Source organism: Pelophylax lessonae (genome assembly GCF_965119305.1).
Source record: "Pelophylax lessonae genome assembly, chromosome: 12".
NCBI classification, from domain to species: Eukaryota; Metazoa; Chordata; class Amphibia; order Anura; family Ranidae; genus Pelophylax; species Pelophylax lessonae.
The window spans coordinates 175352472-175365228 of NC_138779.1; the positions used below are offsets into that span (position 1 = coordinate 175352472).

The 12757-nt window shown below is 47.3% G+C and overlaps 1 protein-coding gene across 1 annotated transcript in view; it reads left to right on the forward strand.

Annotated features, from left to right (window-relative positions):
* BAX (BCL2 associated X, apoptosis regulator) overlaps positions 1–12757 on the forward strand; it is an 86457-nt gene that overhangs the window by 41935 nt on the left and 31765 nt on the right. The window contains exon 2 of the mRNA XM_082274470.1: positions 2551–2599. Within this exon, the coding sequence (XP_082130596.1) occupies positions 2551–2599 (49 nt within the window). The remainder of the gene's footprint in view (positions 1–2550; positions 2600–12757) is intronic.

The window sequence follows — 12757 nt, forward strand, 5'->3', positions numbered from 1 at the left end:
ATTTTAAAGAGGAAGCAAGGCGGTGGTTTCACTGAACAAGTGCATACCTATTACCATCTGGTAAGAGGCTAATTCTTGGTGATTTGCACGTGGTGTTTGTTCACAAGGAGATTGGATATTTTTTCAGCACAAGAAAATATAGTTGCACCTTATTTATTTCCGTTTGCTAAAGATGAATTTCACTCGGTGGTGGATACACGTATTATTTGGATAGAATACAATTCTACTCACCTGCACAATATTTATGGACACTTATGAACTTTTATGTTTATGCACCAATTGATTTGCATTATTAATTGGCTTCACAGATTGATATATGCCACATATTTTTATTTTTGTTGATTTGGTTCACACATAGATATGTTATATTTATATATTCATTATTTATTTGTTGTTTAGCGCACCCCACACCACATATACATTTATCTATATTCAAAAGCACTGAATACCGGGAGCAGCTTCAACACACTATCAGCGCACCCATCCCCCCTTACAACTTATGGGACTCGCCAGGTCACCAAGTGTTACTGCAGTGCTGGTTTGCTATGACCAGGATGTACTAGGCCCCTGGTGCTTGACAGTTCACCAGAAGGTTGAGCCGCACTAGTACCGACACTCTGCTGCATACGAGAATCCTGAGGTTGTTGCACCTTAGCAACAGAAGAACGGGGTCGGCCACGTCTGACCTTAGAAAGGACCACTACTCCGTCATCAGAGCTATCTGTCAGGTTGCCGCTGCGGTCCCACAGGTTTGAATACTGAGCCTGATTCTGACAGTGAGTCTTCCCCATCATTCTCATCTGTCTTGCTCAGTATTGTGTAGACCTCTTCACTAGTGAACACTGGACATTTTGGCCAATAAATTTATAGGTACCTAGTGTGACTCTCCACCTGGTTGTCAAGGACTGTTTGAACCGCTACCAAAAAATGTAACTGCTAGTGCTAGCAGAGATCAGGCCTGACTCTCAGACTGCAGTTTAGTGTGCTGTGTATTGGAAGTGCTGGTAATCTTTCTGCACTTCTTGAGGGGGGCGGAGGGGCTGAACGTAGGTCCTGGCAGGTGTCTGCTGATCCTACTAACGCTGCGTTTTCCGGACGCTAGTATAGTTCTGTTCGGATCAAAGATATTAATCTGTTCAGACACTATATACTAGTATTGGAGGTGTTTATGCCATGAATTGACTCGTCACCTGTGACACTAATACAGTGATCAGAAAAAAAGATCTGTACACTATAATACACTGTTACATGGAAATGAAGGGGTTAAATCTTTATTGGGGGATATATGGCGAGGACCCCAAACCTATTTGGGACTACCACTAACTGTCTCTCACACTATCTGAATTCACAAGTGACACTAATACAGTAATCAGTAAATTTTATCTGTACTATATATAGTGTAAACAGTGACAGAGTAAAAAATGTATAAGTGAGTGATCAGGGGGTTAAATGTGGGCCTATGTGTACTGGTGTCAGTGTACTGATTGTGTACTCACAGCTGATGCTCTTTCTTCTCGCACTGGAACCGAAAAGGGCTCCGGTAGAGGAGATTGCATCATTTGTAAAATTTGTGAACACAGGCACAGGAGGGTCTGCAATTGGTCAGAACCGATGAACAAGTCCAGGCCAAAAATGTATTGCCCTGGACCTGATGACCGGTTCTGAACCGAATCACAACATCGGGGGGGGGGTCAGGTACGGTGATTCGCGCAGCCAAGCCGGCCTGCCGCGGTATAAATGTAGCTGGCGGTCGGCAACTGGTTAAAGTGGTTGTAAACCCCCCTGTAATGTTTGTACCTATAGGTACTGTATTTTATCTCCTAAACTTGCACAGTTTAGGATATATTTACATTGCATGCAGCCAATGACGCCATCAGCACATGCGCTTTTGAAGCACTCGTGCCATTTCTTCAGAGCCCTGTGCCGTGACCAGCCCCTCCCGAGGGCATGCCGCCTGTAGTACGGCCGGAGTCTGCAGACCCGAAAGGAAGATGGGTGGAGATGGATGGGGACGACATGGGCTTCGTTTGCAGGTGTGTCACATAATGTGCTAGCATGCGTTGCATACTAGCACATTATGCATTTACTTTGCAGGTAAACAAAAAGGAAAAAAAAAATTTCAGACTTCCTCTTTAAGAGTCTGTATTTGCAATTAATCTTGTTTTGCTGCTTAATGGTACATGCAATGCAGCGGAGATCGTTTTGTTAATGTAGTTGTGCTTTGAAGTGCTTGCTACATTCCAGATTGGACTTGCGGTTTCTTTAGGTTTTATTCTAGCCCCAGTATTAAAAGTTTTTTTTTTTTTTTTTTTTGTTTTTTTTAAATATTTTTTTGATGTTGTATATTTTGGAGACCTGTGGTACTGGGGATACCTGATATTTTGGATAAAAGTAGTTAAAAGCAAGCTAGCCTTTCACGTTAAATTGTTTATTGTGGCAGTATGTTTCTCTTATGACCTATTCTGTAATCTTATAGGTGTTTCCCACTATCTCCTCGTCTCTGTATATATACCGTATATACATATATATATTTTTTTATTTTTTTTGCAGGAGTATCCACTGACCAAATCCTGCAGACAGGAAATTTGCTGCTACGGGGGTAAGTAGTCTAGCTGCAACCTACTGATTTAAAAGGTAGCAGAGCTACTTCAGTATATTTTTAAAATATTTTACTGTATTTTTGGAAATGCATATTGCCTTTTTATTTTCCGTGTGATGTCGGCACATCATGTGCCTAAGTTCTTAAACTTCACTAAAATCCAAAATCGTTTTTTAGTGCTACATGATTTATTTGTATGGTAATTTTATGGTTTTGCACATGTGGTGTAGGGGAGAAAATAAATGTAAAAAAACACATGAAGCAATAGTTTTAGTGTGTTTACAAGCTTAAATTTGTCTGTTTAAATACACATTAATGCATATACTGTGCATATACTGTATGTGCCATGTGTCCTGTCTTTTTTGATTTTATTTTTGTTTAACTGCTTCCTACCCAGCCACTGCACATGAACAGCCAGGTGGGAGCTTTACCTTTCTGACTGGACGTACAGGTAATAATGTGCGTCTCTCAGGGCCATTCAGCAGTGCAATCCTATGATGGCTGTGTCCCTCAGACACATCACAGATCGGGACATGGGTGTTGTGATTGGCCCTCCTGATAACATGATTGCTGTGTTCAATCACAGCCATCATAAAGTGTAAACAGACGGGTGTCTGTGTATGTGTCGGCTCTCCCGCTGAGCTCAGTGATTGGAGTAGTATTGTGTTGGTGTGTACAATTGTGTTCGAAAAACCGCTGAGCAAATACTAGGTTACTAAAAAAAATTGCAAAACCCACTATTTTATTCTCTAGCACCTCTGCTAAAAATGTGTGTGTATATAGAATGTTTGGGGGTTCGAAGTAATTTTCTAGCAAAAATATGGTTTTTACTTGTAAACAAAGTGTCAGAAGATGGCCTGGTTTTTACTTGTAAACAAACTGTCAGAAGATGGCCTGGTTTTTATTGTAAACAAAGTGTCAGAAGATGGCCTGGTCTTAAAGTGTAGAATGCCTGAAGGTACTCTTTGGATGTTTGATTAATTTAAATCTCGGAATATGGAATGCCACCATCCCATAAATCGTACGTACAAAAATATACGAGAACATCTCTAAGTTTGGGATTTTAGGGGCAATAAAAAAAAAAACCTAATAGTATAAAAATTAATATTTTTTTATTCATAGAAAAAGGATCACAAATGACCTCATTAGTGTCCACATTACATAAAAGAAAATGCCATTACAATCATAAATACAGGAGTACAATTATAGATCACCCATAAGGGCTGAAAACACCCTGAGACTATTGCAGATTTATAGGATCAAGACGTTCCTCATAAAGAGGGAATGTCCAATATGTTTCAAACACTTTAATAAACTTTTAGTTATGTTGTTCTTCAGGGACAAAATCCCCACCTCTGCAACACAGTAGGCAATATATAATTCATGCGTCATAATTTACAAAGTTTCATGAAACAAAACGACTGCTTATACTGACCAAAGAGAAATATAGCATTCCACATTTGCGTAAAATCCCAATGCGTTTCACCCAGTTAACCAGGAAGAGGGACCCAAGCTACCACCTCCAAGAGAAAATTCCCTTCGCTCTCGTAGGACCACGGGAACTGATAAAATCCCATGAGAAGACTGTATCGATGCCCTTACTGAATAAAATGTGAGATCGAAAGTAATAATCAGTTAAGAGTAATTTGTGGTTTAAGGCACCCCATAGAGAAAAAGGGGGTTGACTGTAATCTAAAATGTCCCCCTAGTACTCACTTGCAGTATAGGCCAAAACATGGCACACATATATAAAAGAGTCCCCACTCTTAAGATGGTAGGGAATTTCCCACTGCCAGGTACTGGCCTTAAAGCAAAAAAACCTGCATTCAAGTACTTGCATTCAAGTAGCGGAACAAAAACGTCCACCTCTGTTGTAAAGCATTGGGGGAATGGCGCCAATAGCGGGCCTCGGCGTCCTCTCTAAAGGGCGCATGCCCGACGTCCTGTGTCTTGGCCAACCAAGATGACGATTTCTTGTCATCCCCTCCTTCCACAGTCAGACACCAGCGGCGCGTGCGCAAGGAACAAAAAGCATCCGGCGAAGATCTAAACGCGATCCCAGAAGGATGCCTCCCCTCTGGTGAAGGGAGAGAGGACTGATGGCCGCCGACACGTAAAGCACACAAATCCCATAGAGGGAGAATCCCCCCCCCCCCCCCACACCAAAGTACGATCCAAATGTATCGAGGCCCCAAAGGGGGCCTACTTGTGCCGGACAAGAGCACAGGGAAAATCAAAAAGAAGGGAAGAGCGGGGAATAGCCCAAGTCCTGGACATGGTGAATGCATAGGCATCCCTACAGGATCAAAGCATATACAATATAAAACTTGAATAACATCACAAATATATCATACAAGCAAATCCCACAGGTATATGGGGTATATTAACATTCAATGCATCAAGGGCAAAAACAAAGGAAAAAAAAAAAGGTGGGGGGGGGAAGGCAGACAATGAAAAACACAGAACAAACGCTGTATTGGGGGAGTATGTAACACCGTCTACTGGAAATGAGGGAGGGATAGAGATATACAAGACAAGGTGGATACCAAGTCTGGGGTAAGCTTTTTTTTTTTTTTTGGTTCTTTTTTGTATAAAGGGGCAGAAAGAGCATGTTCAACGGGTAGGTTCCCCAAGTTTTACAGGGGTCCCTACTTGAGTCACCTCTGTACTTGCTACAGACAATCCTCTCACCAATGGAACCCACATTTTTTTAAACTACCGAGGGTTTTTCTGTAACAAAATTGGACAAAGTAGGATCCTCAGTGCAGATAAACCAATATTTGTTTAGAATTCCTTGTATCTTTCGATGTTCATTGGGATATCGAGCAATCATTTGTTTTATTATCTCGTTTTTCTGTATTTGGTTTAAAGATCACATTTTCTCTTACGTCCTCCGACAGTCGCCGCCTTCTCTAAGTCATCACTGTTGGGTATTGTCTTCCTATCTGTAGGAATAGCTAGGCATATAGACTTAGTCCAAAGACAAAAGGCATTAGCATATACACACCCACGGGGGCTGTCCCATCCGGTCAATACCCCCCCTGCATCACCACTCCCAACTCAGTTTTAACTTGCCTAGCGTCAGGAATAGTCAGGCTACCTTGTGCTGGGGCTTCAGTCTCAGCCTTCCTTAATCTGTTGTTTGATTTTCTTTTAAAATGTCAGTTTTTTCTCTCACTTTACTAGCTGTTTATTTTGTCAGCTTTAGTGTTAGTTTATTCTTTGGATGAAGATGGATCATGCAGTGCTGGGATTCGGACTGGCCGCCCTGGTTCTCCAGGGCACAGAGGGTCAGATGGACCCCCAGCCCGCCATCGAGCATTCAGCTATGGTTCGCCCTGGCATTAAGAACGACCCATCCTTGTTCGCTGCAGGGATGCAGCCGTGAGGTGGCTACCTCACAGGACTTGTCTGCGATGCTGCAGCATCATGTCCCTGGCTCACGGCACTCCCTGTCAGATGAGGACAGAGGTTTATCCGTGCATGGAGACTCCCCATGCCATCGGGTACAGGTGAGTACTTTTCTGTGTGCGGCCTCCGTTTGGGGGTGGCAGTCTGTGTTGCTGTATGTCCCCATGTCTGTGCCTGTGTGACTCCCTGTGCGATCCCTGCGGGGTTCGCTTTTGTGCAGATCTGTATGTTTGCCGGGGGTCCCTGTCCCTGTGTCACCTTAGGTGCATGTTTGGGGGTACAGACATGTGTATTGTGCAGCGACCGCTGCGGGGGAAAATTTGCGCGGTCCGCCATGTTTTTACTATGCACACGTGTATAGCCCCTCTGGGGCGAGTAATACAGCTCATTTTGGCGCCATCCGCCGCCATTTTGTGGGCGGTAGAACGATCGGTTCGGCCGCATGTCGGCGGCCATCTTGGCGTAGCCTCCTATGCATCCCTATGGGGCAGCCATTTTCCCTGGGGTCTGGCTTATAGCCAGCCCCCTCCAGCAGCATTTCCTTTTCCTCTCAGGCAGCAAGGACACAGGTAGCAACGATCTGTGGGCTCTGCAGTTTATCTCTGTCTTCTTCTGTATACTGCTTATGGCTCAGTTTCTTTCTCCTTTTGGGGGTCTTCATAGCTGTGACAGTAGCGGTGGGCTGCGCACTCCGCAGCGCTATTTAAGGGGACAGTACACTACTTTTTTGCACTGTAGTTTTTTATTATCTTGAGCCATGGATTCTCAGGAAAGCAAGTTTCCTCCAGCTTTAGTGGGGGGCCCCAGTTCTCCTGTGGCCCCGCTGCGACCTGATCTGGCTGCTGTAGTTGCGACTTTAGTGGCAAATTTGGAAATGCTGATGTCTGAACGGGCTGCGAGAAAACGGCCCAGGCTGTCTCTCTCTTCTGATTCAGATGGGGATATGGTTGCTGCTGCTGCGAGCGTGCCCTTTTCAGGGTCCCGCTCATCCTTAGACCCCCCGGGGTCTGAGGGGGAGGCTGAACTGGAGGGTGTTGATACATCCTCCCCAGGGTCACCTGAAGAACGGGCGACCATGGATGAGTTGATTATTTCGGTTAAGGATACCTTACATTTGGAGGACGAGCCCAGTCCTCCGGGCGTTGTGTCCTCTTTTGGGACGCACAGGGCACGCAAATCTGTGCAGGTTTTTCCCTGCCCTGCTGAATTTCATTACACTGTTAATGAAATGTGGCGCACGTTAAAACGTCCATTCCTGGTTCCTAGTCGGTTCAAATTGCTTTATCCTTTTGCGCCGGCTACGGAATCGCGATGGTGTGTGCCTCCTCAGGTAGATCACACTGTGGCCATGCTGAACAAGGCTACCTTGGTTCCTACTGAGGATACCCCGGTTTTCCGGGATCCCACGGACCGGCGGTTGGAGTCTTAGCCCGCCATTCCTATACAGTGGCGAGTTCGTTGCTCAAACCCGTTTTCGCGTCCGTTATAGTGGCTCAGGCGGTGGCTGATTGGATTAAGATGCTTAGAAGCAACCTGGTGTCTGATGACGTGCCACCTGCACGACTGGAAATGGTGGACCAGATCCATCAAGGAGTCATGTATCTGTGTGATGCAGCCCTGAATGAGGCCCCCTTGGTGGCTCGCCTCTCGAGTGTCGCGGTACTTACCGGCGACTGATATGGCTGAAGAGCTGGTCGGCCGACCAGTCCTCGCGGAAAACTGTTGCTGATTTTCCCTATGCTGGCTCTTGCCTTTTTGGCGAGGCGTTGGATATCCTGGTAAAAGGCGTCACGGGGGGCAAGAGCACTATGCTACCCCAGAACCCGAAAGCAAGTCTTTCCGTGGCAAGCGGGGTTCTGCGCCTAGATCAAATCAGGGGTCCTTTCGTGCCTTTCGGAACCAATCCAAGGGCAAGCCCTTCAAGGCCCAGGGCAACCAGAAGAAACCCTGGGCGGGTAAGCAGAAAACCGGCAATGCTGGCTCGGCGGGACACTCCGCCTCTGCCTGAAGGGGAAGGGGGGGTGGGGGGACGTTTGCGCGGTTTCCTCCAGCTTTGGCTGCTCCGGATCTCGGACAGGTGGGTCCAGGAAATCGTTCGATCAGGTTACAAGATCGAATTCCTTTCTAGGCCGGCGGACAGATTCTTTCCCTCCAATCTCCATCTGCTTCCGGGGCTTCTGCAGGACCTGCATCAAGCGGTGCAGGACCTGCTTGCTCAGGGGGTCATTGTCCTGGTGCCTCATCGGGACAGGTTTCGGGGGTTCTATTCGAATCTGTTCACTGTGCCCAGGAAGGAGGGCAAAGTGCATCCTATTCTGGACCTGAAAGCACTGAACCGCTTTGTGCGTGTTCGGAAGTTTCGAATGGAGTCTCTCCGTTCGGTAGTGGCCTCCTTGAGTCCAGGAGAATTCCTAGCTTCGATCTGAAGGATGCGTACCTGCACATCCCCATTTTCGAGGGTCATCAGCGGTACCTTCGGTTCGCAGAGGACCACTACCAGTTTGTGGCGTTACCGTTCGGTCTCGCTTCGGCACCCAGGGTTTTTACCAAGGTGTTGGCACCGGTCCTGGGCCTGCTGCGGGCCCAGGGCATTGCGGTCCTGGGGTACCTGGACGATCTGCTTCTGAGATCGCGTGCCAGTCAGGACCTTGTGCGCGATCTGTCCATCACGGTACAGACGCTCCAGGAGTTTGGGTGGACCATCAACGTTCAAAAATCAGCATTGTTTCCGTCGCTTCGCCTTCCCTATCTGGGAATGGTTCTGGACTCTGCTCAGGCAAAGGTATTCTTGCCGGAGGACAAGCTCCGGTCTTTGCGGGACGAAATCCGGTCCCTCAGGGACAATCCGTCCTCGTCACTCAGGACCTGCATGCGGGGCCTGGGGTTGATGGTGTCGGCCTTCAAGGCAATTCCCTTTGCTCAGTTCCACACGCGGGCTCTCCAGACTGAGATCCTGGCCAGGTGGGACAGACTTCCTCAGTCCTTGGATCTGGATGTCTCCTTGAGTCGCCGGACCAGATTGGCTCTTCTGTGGTGGATCCAGTCCCCGTCAGTGGCGGAAGGCAAGTCCTTCCACCCGTTGGTGTGGACAGTGGTTACCACGGACGCCAGCCTGTCGGGCTGGGGTGGAGTCCTGGGCAACCTGTCTGCCCAGGGCACTTGGTCGGAGGAGGTATCCTCCCTCCCGATAAATGTGCTGGAACTACGAGCGATAAAACTCTCTTCCAGTGGTCGGACCGTCTCCAGGGCCTGCCTGTTCGCGTTCAGACGGACAATGCTACCGCGGTGGCTTACATCAACCACCAGGGGGGCACCAGGAGTGCTCGAGCAGCCCGGGAGGTGACGGACATTCTGTCTTGGGCCGAGACTCATGTCCCGGCGATTTCGGCAGTTCACATTCCGGGTGTGAAGAATTGGCAGGCAGACTATCTGAGCCGCCAGACCCTGGACCAGGGGGAATGGTCCCTACACCCGGAGGTCTTTCAGATGCTTTGTGCGAAGTGGGGATCCCCAGACGTGGATCTGTTCGCATCTCGGCTAAATCGAAAGGTGGTAAGGTTCGTGGCAAGAACGCGCGATCCGTTGGCGGACGCCTCGGATGCGTTGGTGGCCCCTTGGCATCAGTATCCTCTGTACGCCTTTCCTCCGATTCAGTTACTATCCTGGTTCCTTCGCAGATTTGTCTCGGAACCGCACATGGTGATTCTGGTGGCGCCGGACTGGCCTCGCCGGTCTTGGTACACCAACGTTGTTCACCTGGCAGTGGCGCCTCCGTGGCGTTTGCCGCTGCGGGAAGATCTCCTGTCTCAAGGTCCGATCTTCCATCCTGCTTCACAGTCGCTGGCTTTAACGGCCTGGCTGTTGAGGCCCAGGTCTTGAAGGACAAGGGTCTATCTCCTGAGGTTATTCCTACCCTCATCAAGGCTAGAAAATCCTCCTCTGGTAAGATTTATTACCGTACCTGGAAAGCCTTTCGCCTGGTGTGAGTCCAGGGGGTTCTCCCCTCGTTCTTACTCGGTGGTGAGAATTTTGGTTTTTCTCCAGTCTGGAGTGGATCAGCGCCTGGCGTCTCGTTCTTTGGTGTGCACCTTCATTCAAGGGGTGCAACATCTGGCTCCTCCCAGGAAGGAGCCTTTACCTCCATGGGACTTGAACTTGGTTCTGTCCGCGTTACAGCGTGCTCCCTTTGAAAACATCGTGGAGATAGCGTTGCCTCTGCTGTCTAAGAAGGTTGCCTTTTTAGTGGCGATCACTTCGGCTCGCAGAGTGTCGGATCTGGCGGCGTTGTCTTGCCGCTCCCCTTACTTGATCATTCACGAGGATAAGGTGGTTTTGCGGCCACCCCCATCCTTCCTTCCCAAGGTGATCTCTGAATTTCACCTTAATGAGGACATTGTTCTGCCTTCGCTTTGTACGAAGCCTAAGCATCCGAAGAAGATTGCGTTGCACTCCTTGGACGTTGTCAGGGCGATCAGGGTTTACCTGTCGCCTACGAAATCCTTTCGGAAGACAGCAACTATTGCCAAATGGATCAGACAGACCATTGAGCAGGCTTACGCCTTGAAGGAACGGGTTCCGCCCTTCCCTATTAAGGCGCACTCTACCAGGTCTTTGAGTGCATCTTGGGCCTATTGGCATCGGGCCTCTGTGGCCCAGGTGTGCAAGGTGGCGACTTGGTCGTCGGTGCACACTTTTTCCAAGTTGTACAAAGTAGACGTTCTGGCATCAGCTTTTGGCCGCAAAATTCTCAGTGCGGCAGTGCCATGATGGACCCTTGAATTTTTTCTCTGGGTCCCTGGCTATTGGCATTTGCTTTCCTGGGCTGTTGCTCCTGTTGAGCATTGTTTTTTTCTGTTGCCCAGTTGGTTCTCTTACGGTGCATGTAAGATTCCTTTCTCTGATGTGGGTACTGCGTTGCCTTTTCCACGGTTGCGTCTCCCACCCCTCTTGTCTATACTGCTTTGGGACATCCCAACAGTGATGACTTAGAGGAGGCGGCGACTGTCGGAGGACGTAAGGGAAAACTGAATTTTTGTAAAATCTTACCTGTAAAATTCCTTTCTCTGAGTCCTCCGACAGTCGCCGCCCCGCCCCTCTTTTGGGGTTCTTATTACCTACTACTATGCTACCAAAACTGAGTTGGGAGTGGTGATGCAGGGGGGGTATTGACCGGATGGGACAGCCCCCGTGGGTGTGTATATGCTAATGCCTTTTGTCTTTGGACTAAGTCTATATGCCTAGCTATTCCTACGGATAGGAAGACAATACCCAACAGTGATGACTTAGAGGAGGCGGCGACTGTCGGAGGACTCAGAGAAAGGAATTTTACAGGTAAGATTTTACAAAAATTCAGTTTTTTCTGTCCATCCCCTTAACTTTATTAAAGGTTTTCCTTAAATATGATTTTGTGTATCCCCTAGCTAATAGCCTTTGTGTGAGACTATGTCTCTAACTGAAAATCTTCTGATGTACAATTCCGTTTGGCCCTTAGAAACTGGCTATAAGGGATAGACCTCTTCAGTGGCTCAGGATGGAAACTGCTGGCATGCAAGATGGTGTTCCCAGCAGTCTCCTTCCTGAACTGCTTACTTGCTAAGCGTACCTTCTCGTCCTTAAGGGTTCTTACATCCAGAAAGTCAATCTTTTGGAAATTTAAACGTCATGTGTCTCTTGGAGGTGGTAGCTTGGGTCCCTCTTCCTGGTTACCTGGGTGAAACGCATTGGGATAGCCTGATGGGATTTTACGCAAATGGGGAATGCTATATTTCTCTTTGGTCAGTATAAGCAGTTGTTTTGTCTTATGATCTGTTTGTCTTATGAAACTTTGTAAATTGACGCATGAATTGTATAGTGCCTACTGTGTTGCAGAGGTGGGGATTGTCTCTGAAGAAGAACCAAACTAAAAGTTTATGAAAGTGTTTGACGCGCGTTGGACATTCCCTCTTCATGAGGACCCTCTTGGTCCTATTAATCTGCAATTGCTGTTTTCAGCCCTTATGAGTGATCTATAATTGTACTCCTGTATTTATGATTGTAATGTCATTTTTCTTTTATGTAATGTGGACACTATCGAGGTCCTTTGTGATCCTTTTTCTATGAATAATAGCAATTTTTATTCTATTAGGTTATTTTGTTGCTAAAATCCCAAACTTAGAGGAGATGTTCTCATATATTTTTGTACTCTTTGGATGTTTGGCCTCTCTATGTGGTTAGGCTTTGAAAAAGTCTCACATGTGGCATCGCCATATCGAAGTAGCAAAATGTGTTTTGGGGTGCAGTTACCTATGGCATGTGTGAGCAATAACTTTACTTAATAACTTCTAAATACCTTGGACTGTCTATTTTTCAAAAAGTTTTTGGCATATGTAAAGGAGAACAACCTTAAACCTTAGGGTTGTCCTATAAAATTTCTGGCCTCATTATGAAATACTTACCTTAGAATGAAGCGCAGCCCCCCCCCCCCCCCCCCCCCCCCCGCAGCAGCACCTGGTCACTGCTGAGGGATGTTACCTCGGTGTGTCTTCTGGGATGTCACTCCCGCGCATGGGAAGTAGCGCTGAAGTTTCGTCACAATACGCCGGACTTTCAGAGTGCATGCACAGCTGATGTCAGCAGTTGCATGCAGGTTTAGGAGATATTGATTTTACCTACAGGTAAGCCTTACCTGTAGATAAAAATCACCAAGCGGGATATACAACCGCTTTTAAGGTGTCTGTTTTTTATCATCTTATGGGGTATATATCAGGC